We start from the raw sequence: 19,396 nt of genomic DNA on the forward strand, positions 1-19,396 counted from the left end.
GAAAGTGAGAGAGACAGAGAGAGATGGAGCCGTTCCCTTGCTGCATCCAGGGTTTGGGAATCCTTAACCCCCCCCTCCCTGAATGCACAGTGTCCCTCCACCCCACACATAGTTGCAGGGTAGGGGTGGAAGGGGAACTGCAGTGGATCAGGAAGGCAACTCACCTTCCCCCCCCCCCCCCCACCCCAAACACAGGGAACAGCCAGCAACATTATATCACTGACCTGACAGTGCCAAGGGGCGATGGTTCAATTCCCGCCTGGTTGGGGATGGCCATTGATTTGATTTATTGATGACCCACGTCCCGAGATACAGTGAGGAGTATTGGTTTGCATGCAGTCCGAATAAAATCACACCTTCCACAAGTTCATCATTGTCACAGCACACACTGTTACTGGGACATAGAAGGTGCAGAGAGAGATCAGCTCGAACGTATGAGAGGGCTGTCCCTGAATCTGTCAGGGCGGGGAAAGGGGCTGTTCCTGAATCTGTCAGGGTGGGGGGGAAGGAGCTGTTCCTGAATCTGTCAGGGTGGGGGGAAGGGGCTGTTCCTGAATCTGTCAGGGCGGGGGGGAAGGGGCTGTTCCTGAATCTGTCAGGGTGGGGGAAGGGACTGTTCCTGAATCTGTCAGGGTGGGGGGGAAGGGGCTGTTCCTGAATCTGTCAGGGTGGGGGGAAGGGGCTGTTCCTGAATCTGTCAGGGCGGGGGGGGGGGGGCAGGAGCTGTTCCTGAATCTGTCAGGGTGGGGGGGGAAGGAGCTGTTCCTGAATCTGTCAGGGTGGGGAGGGGCTGTTCCTGAATCTGTCAGGGTGGGGGGGAAGGAGCTGTTCCTGAATCTGTCAGGGTGGGGGGGGAAGGAGCTGTTCCTGAATCTGTCAGGGTGGGGGGGGAAGGAGCTGTTCCTGAATCTGTCAGGGCGGGGGGGGGGGGGGCAGGAGCTGTTCCTGAATCTGTCAGGGTGGGGGGGAAGGAGCTGTTCCTGAATCTGTCAGGGCGGGGGAAGGGGCTGTTCCTGAATCTGTCAGGGTGGGGAGGGGCTGTTCCTGAATCTGTCAGGGTGGGGGAATGAGCTGTTCCTGAATCTGTCAGGGCGGGGGGGAAGGGGCTGTTCCTGAATCTGTCAGGGCGGGGGGGGGGCAGGAGCTGTTCCTGAATCTGTCAGGGTGGGGGGGGAAGGAGCTGTTCCTGAATCTGTCAGGGCGGGGGGGGAAGGGGCTGTTCCTGAATCTGTCAGTGTGGGGGAAGGGACTGTTCCTGAATCTGTCAGGGCGGGGGGAAGGAGCTGTTCCCGAATCTGTCAGGGCGGGGGGGGGAAGGAGCTGTTCCTGAATCTGTCAGGGCGGGGGTGAAGGGGCTGTTCCTGAATCTGTCAGGGTGGGGGGAAGGGGCTGTTCCTGAATCTGTCAGGGTGGGGGGGAAGGAGCTGTTCCTGAATCTGTCAGGGTGGGGGGGAAGGAGCTGTTCCTGAATCTGTCAGGGTGGGGGGGAAGGGGCTGTTCCTGAATCTGTCAGGGTGGGGGGGAAGGAGCTGTTCCTGAATCTGTCAGGGTGGGGGGGAAGGAGCTGTTCCTGAATCTGTCAGGGTGGGGGGGAAGGAGCTGTTCCTGAATCTGTCAGGGTGGGGGGGAAGGGGCTGTTCCTGAATCTGTCAGGGTGGGGGAAGGGGCTGTTCCTGAATCTGTCAGGGTGGGGGACGGAGCTGTTCCTGAATCTGTCAGGGTGGGGGGAAGGAGCTGTTCCTGAATCTGTCAGGGCGGGGGGGAAGGGGCTGTTCCTGAATCTGTCAGGGTGGGGGGGAAGGGGCTGTTCCTGAATCTGTCAGGGTGGGGGGGAAGGGGCTGTTCCTGAATCTGTCAGGGTGGGGGAAGGGGCTGTTCCTGAATCTGTCAGGGTGGGGGGAAGGGGCTGTTCCTGAATCTGTCAGGGCAGGGGGGAAGGAGCTGTTCCTGAATCTGTCAGGGTGGGGGGAAGGAGCTGTTCCTGAATCTGTCAGGGCAGGGGGGAAGGAGCTGTTCCTGAATCTGTCAGGGCGGGGGAAGGAGCTGTTCCTGAATCTGTCAGGGTGGGGGTGAAGGGGCTGTTCCTGAATCTGTCAGGGTGGGGGGGACGGGGAAGGGGCTGTTCCTGAATCTCTCAGGGTGGGGGGAAGGGGCTGTTCCTGAATCTGTCAGGGTGGGGGGAAGGGGCTGTTCCTGAATCTGTCAGGGTGGGGGGGAAGGGGCTGTTCCTGAATCTGTCAGTGCATGTGTTTCTATCCTCAGCGTGAGGGAAGAGGGTGGGAGCGAGTGGAAGTGGGCCGACAGGAGTTTTGGATATCCCCGATACACTTGGACTGTCGTACACTTACCTGTGGGTTTAATATCGGTCAGTCTGGGACGGATGAGGCGCCAGTGGGAGCCAGTATTTGATTGTGAAGACACAATTACACACAGAGAGAGTGACCAAGACAGAGAGAGACAGAGAGAGGGACAGAGAGAGAGAGACAGAGAGAGGGACAGAGAGAGAGAGACAGAGAGAGACAGAGAGAGAGAGAGAGAGAGGGACAGAGAGAGAGAGACAGAGACAGAAAGAGAGGGACAGGGAGAGAGAGAGAGAACAGAGAGAGAGAGTGAGAGAGACAGAGAGAGAACAGAGAAAGGGAAAGTGAGTGTGTGTGTGTGTGAGTGAGAGAGACCCTCAGAGAGAGGTAGAGTGAGTGTGTGAGAGAGAAAGAGGGAGAGAGAGAGACCCTCAGAGAAAGGGAGAGTGTGTGTGTGAGAGAGAAAGAGGGAGAGAGAGAGACCCTCAGAGAGAGGGAGAGTGTGTGTGTGAGAGAGAAAGAGGGAGAGTGAGAGAACCCTCAGAGGGAGAGTGTGTGTGTGAGAAAGAGGGAGAGAGAGAGACCCTCAGCGAGAGGGAGAGTGAGTGTGTGAGAGAGAAAGAGGGAGAGAGAGAGACCCTCAGCGAGAGGGAGAGTGAGTGTGTGAGAGAGAAAGAGGGAGAGAGAGAGACCCTCAGCGAGAGGGAGAGTGTGTGTGTGAGAGAGAAAGAGGGAGAGAGAGAGACCCTCAGCGAGAGGGAGAGTGAGTGTGTGAGAGAGAAAGAGGGAGAGCGAGAGACCCTCAGAGAGAGGGAGAGTGTGTGTGTGTGAGAGAGAAAGAGGGAGAGAGAGAGACCCTCAGAGAGAGGGAGAGTGAGTGTGTGTGAGAGAGAAAGAGGGAGAGAGAGAGACCCTCAGAGAGAGGGAGAGTGTGTGTGTGAGAGAGAAAGAGGGAGAGAGACAGACCCTCAGAGAGAGGGAGAGTGTGTGTGTGAGAGAGAAAGAGGGAGAGAGAGAGACCCTCAGAGAGAGGGAGAGTGTGTGTGTGAGAGAGAAAGAGGGGGAGAGAGAGACCCTCAGAGAGAGGGAGAGTGAGTGTGTGAGAGAGAAAGAGGGGGAGAGAGAGTGTGTGAGAGAGAAAGAGGGAGAGAGAGAGACCCTCAGAGAGAGGGAGAGTGTGTGTGTGAGAGAGAAAGAGGGAGAGAGAGAGACCCTCAGAGAGAGGGAGAGTGTGTGTGAGAGAGAAAGAGGGAGAGAGAGAGACCCTCAGAGAGAGGGAGAGTGTGTGTGTGAGAAAGAGAGACCCTCAGGGAGAGGGAGTGTGAGTGTGAGAGAGAGACCCTCAGAGAGAGGGAGAGAGAGAGAGACCCTCAGAGAGAGGGAGAGTGTGTGTGTGAGAAAGAGAGACCCTCAGGGAGAGGGAGTGTGAGTGTGAGAGAGAGACCCTCAGAGAGAGGGAGAGAGAGAGAGACCCTCAGAGAGAGGGAGAGTGTGTGTGTGAGAAAGAGAGACCCTCAGGGAGAGGGAGTGTGAGTGTGAGAGAGAGACCCTCAGAGAGAGGGAGAGAGAGAGAGACCCTCAGAGAGAGGGAGAGTGTGTGAGAGAGAGAGAGGAGGAAATGCCATGTCTTTGCGTGTTCCCCTTGTGTTCCCGAGTGGTCAGTGATGGTCAGTCTGCACTGATAGACCGACACCTGTCCACGTACGTCCGCTCGGAGTGACCGCAGGATGTGGACAGAGCACTCCATGGTCTCAGTGAGTGGAGGGCTGGAAGGCGTCCTGAGGTTCTCGGTCTAACCCCTCTCTCTGTCTGTCTGTCTGTCTCCCCCCACACCCACCGTGTACCCCGTTTCAGCTTGGTGCGAGAGGTGACCGGGGTGAATGTGAACATGAGGGTGGGGATACACAGCGGCAGAGTGCACTGCGGGGTGCTGGGCCTCAGGAAGTGGCAGTTCGACGTCTGGTCCAACGATGTGACCCTGGCCAATCACATGGAGGCTGGAGGCAAGGCTGGGTAGGTCCTCCACAGCACCCAGTCGGTGACACCACAGCGCCGTATCTGCTCACTGCCTCCGCATACACACAGCACCGGGCAGGGTTCCCCGGTCTCCCCTCGGTCAGACCCACACTCGGAGCACCGTGCACAGTTCCCCGGTCTCCCCTCGGTCAGACCCACACTCGGAGCACCGTGCACAGTTCCCCGGTCTCCCCTCGGTCAGACCCACACTCGGAGCACCGTGCACAGTTCCCCGGTCTCCCCTCGGTCAGACCCACACTCGGAGCACCGTGCACAGTTCCCCGGTCTCCCTCAGACCCACACTCGGAGCACTGTGCACAGTTCCCCGGTCTCCCTCGGTCAGACCCACACTCGGAGCACCGTGCACAGTTCCCCGGTCTCCCCTCGGTCAGACCCACACTCGGAGCACCGTGCACAGTTCCCCGGTCTCCCCTCAGTCAGACCCACACTCGGAGCACCGTGCACAGTTCCCCGGTCTCCCCTCGGTCAGACCCCACACTCGGAGTACCGTGCACAGTTCCCCGGTCTCCCCTCGGTCAGACCCACACTCGGAGCACCGTGCACGGTTCCCCGGTCTCCCTCGGTCAGACCCACACTCGGAGCACCGTGCACAGTTCCCCGGACTCCCCTCGGTCAGACTCACACTCGGAGCACCGTGCACAGTTCCCCGGTCTCCCCTCGGTCAGACCCACACTCGGAGCACCGTGCACAGTTCCCCGGACTCCCCTCGGTCAGACTCACACTCGGAGCACCGTGCACAGTTCCCCGGTCTCCCCTCGGTCAGACCCACACTCGGAGCACCGTGCACGGTTCCCCGGTCTCCCCTCGGTCAGACCCACACTCGGAGCACCGTGCACAGTTCCCCGGTCTCCCCTCCGTCAGACCCACACTCGGAGCACCGTGCACAGTTCCCCGGTCTCCCTGGGTCAGACCCACACTCGGAGCACCGTGCACAGTTCCCCGGTCTCCACTCGGTCAGACCCACACTCGGAGCACCGTGCACAGTTCCCCGGTCTCCCTGGGTCAGACCCACACTCGGAGCACCGTGCACAGTTCCCCGGTCCCCCCTCGGTCAGACCCACACTCGGAGCACCGTGCACAGTTCCCCGGTCTCCCTGGGTCAGACCCACACTCGGAGCACCGTGCACGGTTCCCCGGTCTCCCCTCGGTCAGATCCACACTCGGAGCACCGCGCACAGTTCCCCGGTCTCCCCTCGGTCAGACCCACACTCGGAGCACCGTGCACAGTTCCCCAGTCTCCCCTCGGTCAGACCCACACTCGGAGCACCGTGCACAGTTCCCCGGTCTCCCCTCGGTCAGACCCACACTCGGAGCACCGTGCACAGTTCCCCGGTCTCCCCTCGGTCAGACACACACTCGGAGCACCGTGCACAGTTCCCCGGTCTCCCCTCGGTCAGACCCACACTCGGAGCACCGTGCACAGTTCCCCGGTCTCCCCTCTGTCAGACACACACTCGGAGCACCGTGCACAGTTCCCCGGTCTCCCCTCGGTCAGACCCACACTCTGAGCACCGTGCACAGTTCCCCGGTCTCCCCTCGGTCAGACCCACACTCGGAGCACCGTGCACAGTTCCCCGGTCTCCCCTCCGTCAGACCCACACTCGGAGCACCGTGTACAGTTCCCCGGTCACCCCTCGGTCAGACCCACACTCGGAGCACCGTGCACAGTTCCCCGGTCTCCCCTCGGTCAGACCCCACACTCGGAGCACCGCGCACAGTTCCCCGGTCTCCCCTCGGTCAGACCCACACTCGGAGCACCGTGCACAGTTCCCCGGTCTCCCCTCGGTCAGACCCCACACTCGGAGCACCGCGCACAGTTCCCCGGTCTCCCCTCGGTCAGACCCACACTCGGAGCACCGTGCACAGTTCCCCGGTCTCCCCTCCCTCAGACCCACACTCGGAGCACCGTGCACAGTTCCCCGGTCTCCCCTCGGTCAGACCCCACACTCGGAGCACCGCGCACAGTTCCCCGGTCTCCCCTCGGTCAGACCCACACTCGGAGCACCGTGCACAGTTCCCCGGTCTCCCCACGGTCAGACCCACACTCGGAGCCCCGTGCACAGTTCCCCGGTCTCCCCTGGGTCAGACCCACACTCGGAGCACCGTGCACAGTTCCCCGGTCTCCCCTGGGTCAGACCCACACTCGGAGCACCGTGCACAGTTCCCCGGTCTCCCCTCGGTCAGACCCACACTCAGAGCACCGTGCACAGTTTCCCTGTCTCCCCTCGGTCAGACCCACACTCGGAGCACCGTGCACAGTTCCCCGGTCTCCCCTTGGTCAGACCCACACTCGGAGCACCGTGCACGGTTCCCCGGTCTCCCCTCGGTCAGACCCACACTCGGAGCACCGTGCACAGTTCCCCGGTCTCCCCTCCGTCAGACCCACACTCGGAGCACCGTGCACGGTTCCCCGGTCTCCCCTCGGTCAGACCCACACTCGGAGCACCGTGCACAGTTCCCCGGTCTCCCCTCGGTCAGACCCACACTCGGAGCACCGTGCACAGTTCCCCGGTCTCCCCTCGGTCAAACCCCACACTCGGAGCACCGTGCACAGTTCCCCGGTCTCCCCTCGGTCAGACCCACACTCGGAGCACCGTGCACAGTTCCCCGGTCTCCCCTCGGTCAGACCCACACTCGGAGCACCGTGCACAGTTCCCCGGTCTCCCCTCGGTCAGACCCACACTCGGAGCACCGTGCACAGTTCCCCGGTCTCCCCTCGGTCAGACCCACACTCGGAGCACCGTGCACAGTTCCCCGGTCTCCCCTCGGTCAGACCCACACTCGGAGCACCGTGCACAGTTCCCCGGTCTCCCCTCGGTCAGACCCACACTCGGAGCACCGTGCACAGTTCCCCGGTCTCCCCTCGGTCAGACCCACACTCGGAGCACCGTGCACAGTTCCCCGGTCTCCCCTCGGTCAGACCCCACACTCGGAGTACCGTGCACAGTTCCCCGGTCTCCCCTCGGTCAGACCCACACTCGGAGCACCGTGCACGGTTCCCCGGTCTCCCTCGGTCAGACCCACACTCGGAGCACCGTGCACGGTTCCCCGGTCTCCCCTCGGTCAGACCCACACTCGGAGCACCGTGCACAGTTCCCCGGTCTCCCCTCCGTCAGACCCACACTCGGAGCACCGTGCACAGTTCCCCGGTCTCCACTCGGTCAGACCCACACTCGGAGCACCGTGCACAGTTCCCCGGTCTCCCTGGGTCAGACCCACACTCGGAGCACCGTGCACAGTTCCCCGGTCCCCCCTCGGTCAGACCCACACTCGGAGCACCGTGCACAGTTCCCCGGTCTCCCTGGGTCAGACCCACACTCGGAGCACCGTGCACGGTTCCCCGGTCTCCCCTCGGTCAGATCCACACTCGGAGCACCGCGCACAGTACCCCGGTCTCCCCTCGGTCAGACCCACACTCGGAGCACCGTGCACAGTTCCCCAGTCTCCCCTCGGTCAGACCCACACTCGGAGCACCGTGCACAGTTCCCCGGTCTCCCCTCGGTCAGACCCACACTCGGAGCACCGTGCACAGTTCCCCGGTCTCCCCTCGGTCAGACACACACTCGGAGCACCGTGCACAGTTCCCCGGTCTCCCCTCGGTCAGACCCACACTCGGAGCACCGTGCACAGTTCCCCGGTCTCCCCTCTGTCAGACACACACTCGGAGCACCGTGCACAGTTCCCCGGTCTCCCCTCGGTCAGACACACACTCGGAGCACCGTGCACAGTTCCCCGGTCTCCCCTCGGTCAGACCCACACTCTGAGCACCGTGCACAGTTCCCCGGTCTCCCCTCGGTCAGACCCACACTCGGAGCACCGTGCACAGTTCCCCGGTCTCCCCTCCGTCAGACCCACACTCGGAGCACCGTGTACAGTTCCCCGGTCTCCCCTCGGTCAGACCCACACTCGGAGCACCGTGCACAGTTCCCCGGTCTCCCCTCGCTCAGACCCACACTCGGAGCACCGTGCACAGATCCCCGGTCTCCCCTCCCTCAGACCCACACTCGGAGCACCGTGCACAGTTCCCCGGTCTCCCCTCGGTCAGACCCCACACTCGGAGCACCGCGCACAGTTCCCCGGTCTCCCCTCGGTCAGACCCACACTCGGAGCACCGTGCACAGTTCCCCGGTCTCCCCTCCCTCAGACCCACACTCGGAGCACCGTGCACAGTTCCCCGGTCTCCCCTCGGTCAGACCCCACACTCGGAGCACCGCGCACAGTTCCCCGGTCTCCCCTCGGTCAGACCCACACTCGGAGCACCGTGCACAGTTCCCCGGTCTCCCCACGGTCAGACCCACACTCGGAGCCCCGTGCACAGTTCCCCGGTCTCCCCTGGGTCAGACCCACACTCGAAGCACCGTGCACAGTTCCCCGGTCTCCCCTGGGTCAGACCCACACTCGGAGCACCGTGCACAGTTCCCCGGTCTCCCCTCGGTCAGACCCACACTCAGAGCACCGTGCACAGTTTCCCTGTCTCCCCTCGGTCAGACCCACACTCGGAGCACCGTGCACAGTTCCCCGGTCTCCCCTTGGTCAGACCCACACTCGGAGCACCGTGCACGGTTCCCCGGTCTCCCCTCGGTCAGACCCACACTCGGAGCACCGTGCACAGTTCCCCGGTCTCCCCTCCGTCAGACCCACACTCGGAGCACCGTGCACGGTTCCCCGGTCTCCCCTCGGTCAGACCCACACTCGGAGCACCGTGCACAGTTCCCCGGTCTCCCCTCGGTCAGACCCACACTCGGAGCACCGTGCACAGTTCCCCGGTCTCCCCTCGGTCAGACCCCACACTCGGAGCACCGTGCACGGTTCCCCGGTCTCCCCTCGGTCAGACCCACACTTGGAGCACCGTGCACAGTTCCCCGGTCTCCCCTCGGTCAGACCTACACTCGGAGCACCGTGCACGGTTCCGCAGTCTCCCCTCGGTCAGACCCACACTCGGAGCACCGTATATGGAAAGATACCGAGAGTCAGAGAGGGAAAGTGTGAAAGGAGTTTGGGATGGGTGAAGGGATAGAGAAATGGGGGTAGAGTGGGGAAGAGTGGGGAAGAGTGGGTGGATCTTACAAGGGGGATAGTGAGATATGGGGTAAGTGAGGGTGAAATGGAGGGGAGTGTGAGAGAGCGCAGTGGTGGGGGGACAGATCGGAGGGTGAGGGGAGAGAGGGCATGAAAGGGAGGGAAAAGACAATGAGAGACAGATGGGTGATGGGGAAGGGAAGCATGGGGGCAATGAAAGGAGCGGGTGCTGTGGGAGGGTCAGTGCTGAGGGAGCGGGTGCTGTGGGAGGGTCAGTGCTGAGGGAGTGGGCGCTGTGGGAGGGTCAGTGCTGAGGGAGTGGGTGCTGTGGGAGGGTCAGCGCTGTGGGAGGGTCAGTGCTGTGGGAGGGTCAGTGCTGTGTGAGGGTCAGTGCTGTGGGAGTGGGTGCTGTGGGAGCGTCAGTGCTGAGGGAGTGGGTGCTGTGGGAGGGTCAGTGCTGAGGGAGTGGGTGCTGTGGGAGGGTCAGTGCTGTGGGAGGGTCAGTGCTGTGGGAGGGTCAGTGCTGAGGGAGGGTCAGTGCTGAGGGAGTGGGTGCTGTGGGAGCGTCAGTGCTGAGGGAGTGGGTGCTGTGGGAGGGTCAGTGCTGAGGGAGCGGGTGCTGTGGGAGGGTCAGTGCTGTGGGAGCGGGTGCTGTGGGGGGGGTCAGTGCTGAGGGAGCGGGCGCTGTGGGAGGGTCAGTGCTGAGGGAGTGGGTGCTGTGGGAGGGTCAGTGCTGTGGGAGGGTCAGTGCTGAGGGAGGGTCAGTGCTGTGTGAGGGTCAGTGCTGAGGGAGGGTCAGTGCTGTGGGAGGGTCAGTGCTGAGGGAGGGTCAGTGCTGAGGGAGGGTCAGTGCTGTGGGAGGGTCAGTGCTGAGGGAGTGGGTACTGTGAGAGGGTCAGTGCTGAGGGAGTGGGTGCTGTGGGAGGGTCAGTGCTGAGGGAGTGGGTGCTGTGGGAGGGTCAGTGCTGAGGGAGTGGGTGCTGTGGGAGGGTCAGTGCTGAGGGAGTGGGTGCTGTGGGAGGGTCAGTGCTGAGGGAGGGTCTGTATTGAGGGAGGGTCAGTGCTGAGGGAGTGGGTGCTGTGGGAGCGTCAGTGCTGAGGGAGTGGGTGCTGTGGGAGGGTCAGTGCTGAGGGAGTGGGTGCTATGGGAGGGTCAGTGCTGTGGGAGGGTCAGTGCTGAGGGAGTGGGTGCTGTGGGAGGGTCAGTGCTGAGGGAGTGGGTGCTGAGGGAGGGTCAGTGCTGAGGGAGTTGGTGCTGTGGGAGGGTCAGTGCTGAGGGAGTGGGTGCTGTGGGAGGGTCAGTGCTGAGGGAGTGGGTGCTGAGGGAGGGTCAGTGCTGAGGGAGTGGGTGCTGTGGGAGGGTCAGTGCTGAGGGAGTGGGTGCTGTGGGATGGTCAGTGCTGAGGGAGCGGGTGCTGTGGGGGGTTCAATGCTGAGGGAGTGGGTGCTGTGGGAGGGTCAGTGCTGAGGGAGTGGTTGCTGTGGGAGGGTCAGTGCTGAGGGAGGGTCAGTGCTGAAGGAATGGGTGCTGTGGGATGGTCAGTGCTAGCGAGTGGGCGCTGTGGGAGGGTCAGTGCTGAGGGAGTGGGTGCTGAGGGAGGGTCTGTATTGAGGGAGGGTCAGTGCTGAGGGAGTGGGTGCTGTGGGAGCGTCAGTGCTGAGGGAGTGGGTGCTGTGGGAGGGTCAGTGCTGAGGGAGTGGGTGCTGTGGGAGGGTCAGTGCTGAGGGAGTGGGTGCTGTGGGAGGGTCAGTGCTGTGGGAGGGTCAGTGCTGAGGGAGTGGGTGCTGTGGGAGGGTCAGTGCTGAGGGAGTGGGTGCTGAGGGAGGGTCAGTGCTGAGGGAGTTGGTGCTGTGGGAGGGTCAGTGCTGAGGGAGTGGGTGCTGTGGGAGGGTCAGTGCTGAGGGAGTGGGTGCTGAGGGAGGGTCAGTGCTGAGGGAGTGGGTGCTGTGGGGGGTTCAATGCTGAGGGAGTGGGTGCTGTGGGATGGTCAGTGCTGAGGGAGCGGGTGCTGTGGGGGGTTCAATGCTGAGGGAGTGGGTGCTGTGGGAGGGTCAGAGCTGAGGGAGTGGGTGCTGTGGGAGGGTCAGAGCTGAGGGAGTGGGTGCTGTGGGAGGGTCAGTGCTGAAGGAATGGGTGCTGTGGGATGGTCAGTGCTAGCGAGTGGGCGCTGTGGGAGGGTCAGTGCTGAGGGAGTTGGTGCTGTGGGAGGGTCAGTGCTGAGGGAGTGGGTGCTGTGGGAGGGTCAGTGCTGAGGGAGTGGGAGCTGTGGGAGGGTCAGTGCTGAGGGAGCGGGCGCTGTGGGAGGGTCTGTGCTGAGGGTTGGGTGCTGTGGGAGGGTCAGTGCTGAGGGAGTGGGTGCTGTGGGAGGGTCAGCGCTGTGGGAGGGTCAGCGCTGAGGGAGGGTCAGTGCTGAGGGAATGGGTGCTGCGGGAGGGTCAGCGCTGAGGGAGTGGGCGCTGTGGGAGGGTCAGTGATGAGGGAATGGGTGCTGTGGGAGGGTCAGTGCTGAGTGAGCGGGTGCTGTGGGAGGGTCAGTGCTGAGGGAGCGGGTGCTGTGGGAGCGTCAGTGCTGAGGGAGCGGGTGCTGTGGGAGGGTCAGCGCTGTGGGAGGGTCTGTGCTGAGGGAGTGGGTGCTGTGGGAGGGTCAGTGCTGAGGGAGTGGGTGCTGTGGGAGGGTCAGTGCTGAGGGAGTGGGTGCTGTGGGAGGGTCAATGCTGAGGGAGTGGGTGCTGTGGGAGGGTCAGCGCTGAGGTCGGGTCAGTGCTGTGGGAGGGTCAGCGCTGAGGGAGGGTCAGTGCTGAGGGAGGGTCAGTGCTGAGGGAGTGGGTGCTGTGGGGAGGTCATTGCTGAGGGAGGGTCAGTGCTGAGGGAGCAGGTGCTGTGGGAGGGTCAGTGCTGAGGGAGTGGGTGCTGTAGGGGGGTCAGTGCTGGGGGAGTGGGTGCTGTGGGTGGGTCAGTGCTGAGGGAGCGGGTGCTGTGGGAGGGTCAGTGCTGAGGGAGTGGGTGCTGTAGGGGGGTTAGTGCTGAGGGAGTGGGTGCTGTGGGAGGGTCAGTGCTGAGGGAGTGGGTGCTGTGGAAGGGTCAGTGCTGAGGGAGTGGGCGCTGTGGGGAGGGTCAGCGCTGAGGGAGGGGTGACTGTGGGAGGGTCAGTGCTGAGGGAGTGGGTGCTGTGGGAGGGTCAGTGCTGAGGGAACGGGAGCTGTGGGAGGGTCAGCGCTGAGGGAGTGGGTGCTGTGGGAGGGTCAGCGCTGAGGGAGTGGGTGCTGTTGGAGGGTCAGCGCTGAGGGAGTGGGTGCTGTTGGAGGGTCAGTGCTGAGGGAGTGGGTGCTGTGGAAGGGTCAGCGCTGAGGGAGTGGGTGCTGTGGGAGGGTCAGCGCTGAGGGAGTGGGTGCTGTTGGAGGGTCAGTGCTGAGGGAGTGGGTGCAGTGGGAGGGTCAGTGCTGAGGGAGCGGGTGCTGTAGGAGGGTCAGTGCTGAGGGAGTGGGCGCTGTGGGAGCGTCAGTGCTGAGGGAGTGGGCGCTGTGGGGAGGGTCAGCGCTGAGGGAGGGGTGACTGTGGGAGGGTCAGTGCTGAGGGAGTGGGTGCTGTGGGAGGGTCAGTGCTGAGGGAACGGGTGCTGTGGGAGGGTCAGCGCTGAGGGAGTGGGTGCTGTGGGAGGGTCAGCGCTGAGGGAGTGGGTGCTGTTGGAGGGTCAGCGCTGAGGGAGTGGGTGCTGTTGGAGGGTCAGTGCTGAGGGAGTGGGTGCTGTGGAAGGGTCAGCGCTGAGGGAGTGGGTGCTGTGGGAGGGTCAGCGCTGAGGGAGTGGGTGCTGTTGGAGGGTCAGTGCTGAGGGAGTGGGTGCAGTGGGAGGGTCAGTGCTGAGGGAGCGGGTGCTGTAGGAGGGTCAGTGCTGAGGGAGTGGGCGCTGTGGGAGCGTCAGTGCTGAGGGAGTGGGTGCTGAGGGAGCGTCAGTGCTGAGGGAGCGTCAGCGCTGTGGGAGGGTCAGCGCTGAGGGAGGCTCAGTGCTGAGGGAGCGGGTGCTGTGGGAGGGTCAGTGCTGAGGGAATGGGTGCTGTGGGAGGGTCAGTGCTGAGGGAATGGGTGCTGTGGGAGGGTCAGTGCTGGGGGAGTGGGTGCTGTGGAAGGGTCAGTGCTGAGGGAGTGGGTGCTGTGGGAGGGTCAGTGCTGAGGGAGTGGGTGCTGTGGGAGGGTCAGTGCTGAGGGAGTGGGTGCTGTGGGAGGGCTGTATTGAGGGAGGGTCAGTGCTGAGGGAGTGGGTGCTGAGGGAGGGTCAGTGCTCAGGGAGTGGGTGCTGTGGGAGGGTCAGTGCTGAGGGAGTGGGTGCTGTGGGAGGGTCTATATTGAGGGAGGGTCAGTGCTGAGGGAGTGGGTGCTGTGGGAGGGTCAGTGCTGAGGGAGGGTAGGTGCTGAGGGAGGGTCAGCGCTGTGGGAGGGTCAGTGCTGAGGGAGGGTCAGCGCTGAGGGAGGGTCAGTGCTGAGGGAGGGTCAGTGCTGAGGGAGCGGGTGCTGTGGGAGGGTCAGTGCTGAGGGAGCGGGTGCTGTGGGAGGGTCAGTGCTGAGGGAGGGTTAGTGCTGATGGAGCGGGTGCTGTGGGAGGGTCAGTGCTGAGGGAGTGGGTGCTGTGGGAGGGTCAGCGCTGTGGGAGGGTCAGCGCTGAGGGAGGGTCAGTGCTGAGGGAATGGGTGCTGCGGGAGGGTCAGCGCTGAGGGAGTGGGCGCTGTGGGAGGGTCAGTGCTAAGGGAATGGGTGCTGTGGGAGGGTCAGTGATGAGGGAATGGGTGCTGTGGGAGGGTCAGTGCTGAGGGAGCGGGTGCTGTGGGAGGGTCAGTGCTGAGGGAGTGGGTGCTGTGGGAGGGTCAGCGCTGTGGGAGGGTCAGTGCTGAGGGAGTGGGCGCTGTGGGAGGGTCAGTGCTGAGGGAGCTGGTGCTGTGGGAGGGTCAGTGCTGAGGGAGTGGGTGCTGTGGGAGGGTCAGTGCTGAGGGAGCGGGTGCTGTGGGAGGGTCAGTGCTGAGGGAGTGGGTGCTGTGGGTGGGTCAGCGCTGAGGGAGGGTCAGTGCTGAGGGAATGGGTGCTGTGGCAGGGTCAGCGCTGAGGGAGTGGGCGCTGTGGGAGGGTCAGTGCTGAGGGAGCTGGTGCTGTGGGAGGGTCAGCGCTGAGGGAGTGGGCGCTGTGGGAGGGTCAGTGCTGAGGGAGCGGGTGCTGTGGGAGGGTCAGTGCTGAGGGAGCGGGCGCTGTGGGAGGGTCTGTGCTGAGGGTTGGGTGCTGTGGGAGGGTCAGTGCTGAGGGAGTGGGTGCTGTGGGAGGGTCAGCGCTGTGGGAGGGTCAGCGCTGAGGGAGGGTCAGCGCTGAGGGAATGGGTGCTGCGGGAGGGTCAGCGCTGAGGGAGTGGGCGCTGTGGGAGGGTCAGTGCTAAGCGAATGGGTGCTGTGGGAGGGTCAGTGATGAGGGAATGGGTGCTGTGGGAGGGTCAGTGCTGAGTGAGCGGGTGCTGTGGGAGGGTCAGTGCTGAGGGAGCGGGTGCTGTGGGAGCGTCAGTGCTGAGGGAGCGGGTGCTGTGGGAGGGTCAGCGCTGTGGGAGGGTCTGTGCTGAGGGAGTGGGTGCTGTGGGAGGGTCAGTGCTGAGGGAGTGGGTGCTGTGGGAGGGTCAGTGCTGTGGGAGGGTCAGTGCTGAGGGAGGGTCAGCGCTGGGTGAGTGGGTGCTGTGGGAGGGTCAGCGCTGTGGGAGGGTCAGTGCTGAGGGAGGGTCAGTGCTGAGGGAGTGGGTGCTGTGGGGAGGTCATTGCTGAGGGAGGGTCAGTGCTGAGGGAGCAGGTGCTGTGGGAGGGTCAGTGCTGAGGGAGTGGGTGCTGTAGGGGGGTCAGTGCTGGGGGAGTGGGTGCTGTGGGTGGGTCAGTGCTGAGGGAGCGGGTGCTGTGGGAGGGTCAGTGCTGAGGGAGTGGGTGCTGTAGGGGGGTTAGTGCTGAGGGAGTGGGTGCTGTGGGAGGGTCAGTGCTGAGGGAGTGGGTGCTGTGGAAGGGTCAGTGCTGAGGGAGTGGGCGCTGTGGGGAGGGTCAGCGCTGAGGGAGGGGTGACTGTGGGAGGGTCAGTGCTGAGGGAGTGGGTGCTGTGGGAGGGTCAGTGCTGAGGGAACGGGAGCTGTGGGAGGGTCAGCGCTGAGGGAGTGGGTGCTGTGGGAGGGTCAGCGCTGAGGGAGTGGGTGCTGTTGGAGGGTCAGCGCTGAGGGAGTGGGTGCTGTTGGAGGGTCAGTGCTGAGGGAGTGGGTGCTGTGGAAGGGTCAGCGCTGAGGGAGTGGGTGCTGTGGGAGGGTCAGCGCTGAGGGAGTGGGTGCTGTTGGAGGGTCAGTGCTGAGGGAGTGGGTGCAGTGGGAGGGTCAGTGCTGAGGGAGCGGGTGCTGTAGGAGGGTCAGTGCTGAGGGAGTGGGCGCTGTGGGAGCGTCAGTGCTGAGGGAGTGGGCGCTGTGGGGAGGGTCAGCGCTGAGGGAGGGGTGACTGTGGGAGGGTCAGTGCTGAGGGAGTGGGTGCTGTGGGAGGGTCAGTGCTGAGGGAACGGGTGCTGTGGGAGGGTCAGCGCTGAGGGAGTGGGTGCTGTGGGAGGGTCAGCGCTGAGGGAGTGGGTGCTGTTGGAGGGTCAGCGCTGAGGGAGTGGGTGCTGTTGGAGGGTCAGTGCTGAGGGAGTGGGTGCTGTGGAAGGGTCAGCGCTGAGGGAGTGGGTGCTGTGGGAGGGTCAGCGCTGAGGGAGTGGGTGCTGTTGGAGGATCAGTGCTGAGGGAGTGGGTGCAGTGGGAGGGTCAGTGCTGAGGGAGCGGGTGCTGTAGGAGGGTCAGTGCTGAGGGAGTGGGCGCTGTGGGAGCGTCAGTGCTGAGGGAGTGGGTGCTGAGGGAGCGTCAGTGCTGAGGGAGCATCAGCGCTGTGGGAGGGTCAGCGCTGAGGGAGGCTCAGTGCTGAGGGAGCGGGTGCTGTGGGAGGGTCAGTGCTGAGGGAATGGGTGCTGTGGGAGGGTCAGTGCTGAGGGAATGGGTGCTGTGGGAGGGTCAGTGCTGGGGGAGTGGGTGCTGTGGAAGGGTCAGTGCTGAGGGAGTGGGTGCTGTGGGAGGGTCAGTGCTGAGGGAGTGGGTGCTGTGGGATGGTCAGTGCTGAGGGAGTGGGTGCTGTGGGAGGGTCAGTGCTGAGGGAGTGGGTGCTGTGGGAGGGCTGTATTGAGGGAGGGTCAGTGCTGAGGGAGTGGGTGCTGAGGGAGGGTCAGTGCTCAGGGAGTGGGTGCTGTGGGAGGGTCAGTGCTGAGGGAGTGGGTGCTGTGGGAGGGTCTATATTGAGGGAGGGTCAGTGCTGAGGGAGTGGGTGCTGTGGGAGGGTCAGTGCTGAGGGAGGGTCAGCGCTGTGGGAGGGTCAGTGCTGAGGGAGGGTCAGCGCTGAGGGAGGGTCAGTGCTGAGGGAGGGTCAGTGCTGAGGGAGGGTCAGTGCTGAGGGAGCGGGTGCTGTGGGAGGGTCAGTGCTGAGGGAGCGGGTGCTGTGGGAGGGTCAGTGCTGAGGGAGGGTTAGTGCTGATGGAGCGGGTGCTGTGGGAGGGTCAGTGCTGAGGGAGTGGGTGCTGTGGGAGGGTCAGCGCTGTGGGAGGGTCAGCGCTGAGGGAGGGTCAGTGCTGAGGGAATGGGTGCTGCGGGAGGGTCAGCGCTGAGGGAGTGGGCGCTGTGGGAGGGTCAGTGCTAAGGGAATGGGTGCTGTGGGAGGGTCAGTGATGAGGGAATGGGTGCTGTGGGAGGGTCAGTGCTGAGGGAGCGGGTGCTGTGGGAGGGTCAGTGCTGAGGGAGCGGGTGCTGTGGGAGCGTCAGTGCTGAGGGAGCGGGTGCTGTGGGAGGGTCAGCGCTGTGGGAGGGTCTGTGCTGAGGGAGTGGGTGCTGTGGGAGGGTCAGTGCTGAGGGAGTGGGTGCTGTGGGAGGGTCAGTGCTGAGGGAGTGGGTGCTGTGGGAGGGTCAATGCTGAGGGAGTGGGTGCTGTGGGAGGGTCAGCGCTGAGGTAGGGTCAGTGCTGAGGGAGGGTCAGTGCTGGGTGAGTGGGTGCTGTGGGAGGGTCAGCGCTGTGGGAGGGTCAGTGCTGAGGGAGGGTCAGTGCTGAGGGAGTGGGTGCTGTGGGGAGGTCATTGCTGAGGGAGGGTCAGTGCTGAGGGAGGGGTGACTGTGGGAGGGTCAGTGCTGAGGGAGCAGGTGCTGTGGGAGGGTCAGTGCTGAGGGAGTGGGTGCTGCAGGGGGGTCAGTGCTGGGGGAGTGGGTGCTGTGGGTGGGTCAGTGCTGAGGGAGCGGGTGCTGTGGGAGGGTCAGTGCTGAGGGAGTGGGTGCTGTAGGGGGGTTAGTGCTGAGGGAGTGGGTGCTGTGGGAGGGTCAGTGCTGAGGGAGTGGGTGCTGTGGAAGGGTCAGTGCTGAGGGAGTGGGCGCTGTGGGGAGGGTCAGCGCTGAGGGAGGGGTGACTGTGGGAGGGTCAGTGCTGAGGGAGTGGGTGCTGTGGGAGGGTCAGTGCTGAGGGAACGGGAGCTGTGGGAGGGTCAGCGCTGAGGGAGTGGGTGCTGTGGGAGGGTCAGCGCTGAGGGAGTGGGTGCTGTTGGAGGGTCAGCGCTGAGGGAGTGGGTGCTGTTGGAGGGTCAGTGCTGAGGGAGTGGGTGCTGTGGAAGGGTCAGCGCTGAGGGAGTGGGTGCTGTGGGAGGGTCAGCGCTGAGGGAGTGGGTGCTGTTGGAGGGTCAGTGCTGAGGGAGTGGGTGCAGTGGGAGGGTCAGTGCTGAGGGAGCGGGTGCTGTAGGAGGGTCAGTGCTGAGGGAGTGGGCGCTGTGGGAGCGTCAGTGCTGAGGGAGTGGGCGCTGTGGGGAGGGTCAGCGCTGAGGGAGGGGTGACTGTGGGAGGGTCAGTGCTGAGGGAGTGGGTGCTGTGGGAGGGTCAGTGCTGAGGGAGTGGGTGCTGTGGGAGGGTCAGCGCTGAGGGAGTGGGTGCTGTGGGAGGGTCAGCGCTGAGGGAGTGGGTGCTGTTGGAGGGTCAGCGCTGAGGGAGTGGGTGCTGTTGGAGGGTCAGTGCTGAGGGAGTGGGTGCTGTGGGAGGGTCAGTGCTGAGGGTGCGGATGCTGAGGGAGTGTCAGTGCTGTGGGAGGGTCAGTGCTGAGGGAGTGGGTGCTGTGGGAGGGTCAGTGCTGAGGGAGTGGGTGCTGTGGAAGGGTCAGCGCTGAGGGAGTGGGTGCTGTGGGAGGGTCAGCGCTGAGGGAGTGGGTGCTGTTGGAGGGTCAGTGCTGAGGGAGTGAGTGCAGTGGGAGGGTCAGTGCTGAGGGAGCGGGTGCTGTAGGAGGGTCAGTGCTGAGGGAGTGGGCGCTGTGGGAGCGTCAGTGCTGAGGGAGTGGGTGCTGAGGGAGCGTCAGTGCTGAGGGAGCGTCAGCGCTGTGGGAGGGTCAGCGCTGAGGGAGGCTCAGTGCTGAGGGAGCGGGTGCTGTGGGAGGGTCAGTGCTGAGGGAATGGGTGCTGTGGGAGGATCAGTGCTGAGGGAATGGGTGCTGTGGGAGGGTCAGTGCTGGGGGAGTGGGTGCTGTGGGAGGGTCAGTGCTGAGGGAGTGGGTGCTGTGGGAGGGTCAGTGCTGAGGGAGTGGGTGCTGTGGGAGGGTCAGTGCTGAGGGAGTGGGTGCTGTGGGAGGGCTGTATTGAGGGAGGGTCAGTGCTGAGGGAGTGGGTGCTGAGGGAGGGTCAGTGCTCAGGGAGTGGGTGCTGTGGGAGGGTCAGTGCTTCGGGAGTGGGTGCTGTGGGAGGGTCTATATTGAGGGAGGGTCAGTGCTGAGGGAGTGGGTGCTGTGGGAGGGTCAGTGCTGAGGGAGGGTAGGTGCTGAGGGAGGGTCAGCGCTGTGGGAGGGTCAGTGCTGAGGGAGGGTCAGCGCTGAGGGAGGGTCAGTGCTGAGGGAGGGTCAGTGCTGAGGGAGCGGGTGCTGTGGGAGGGTCAGTGCTGAGGGAGCGGGTGCTGTGGGAGGGTCAGTGCTGAGGGAGGGTTAGTGCTGATGGAGCGGGTGCTGTGGGAGGGTCA

The 19,396-nt window shown here is 64.1% G+C and overlaps 1 protein-coding gene across 1 annotated transcript in view; it reads left to right on the forward strand.

The window, feature by feature from the left end:
* LOC122545828 (adenylate cyclase type 5-like) overlaps nt 1–19,396 on the forward strand; it is a 145,461-nt gene that overhangs the window by 84,987 nt on the left and 41,078 nt on the right. Inside the window, exon 6 of the mRNA XM_087985500.1 lies at nt 4,155–4,313. Coding sequence (XP_087841626.1) covers nt 4,155–4,313 — 159 coding nt within the window. The remainder of the gene's footprint in view (nt 1–4,154; nt 4,314–19,396) is intronic.

Source organism: Chiloscyllium plagiosum, unplaced genomic scaffold (assembly GCF_037043375.1).
Source record: "Chiloscyllium plagiosum isolate Xiang-an unplaced genomic scaffold, Cpla_swu_hap1 HiC_scaffold_53X, whole genome shotgun sequence".
NCBI classification, from domain to species: Eukaryota; Metazoa; Chordata; class Chondrichthyes; order Orectolobiformes; family Hemiscylliidae; genus Chiloscyllium; species Chiloscyllium plagiosum.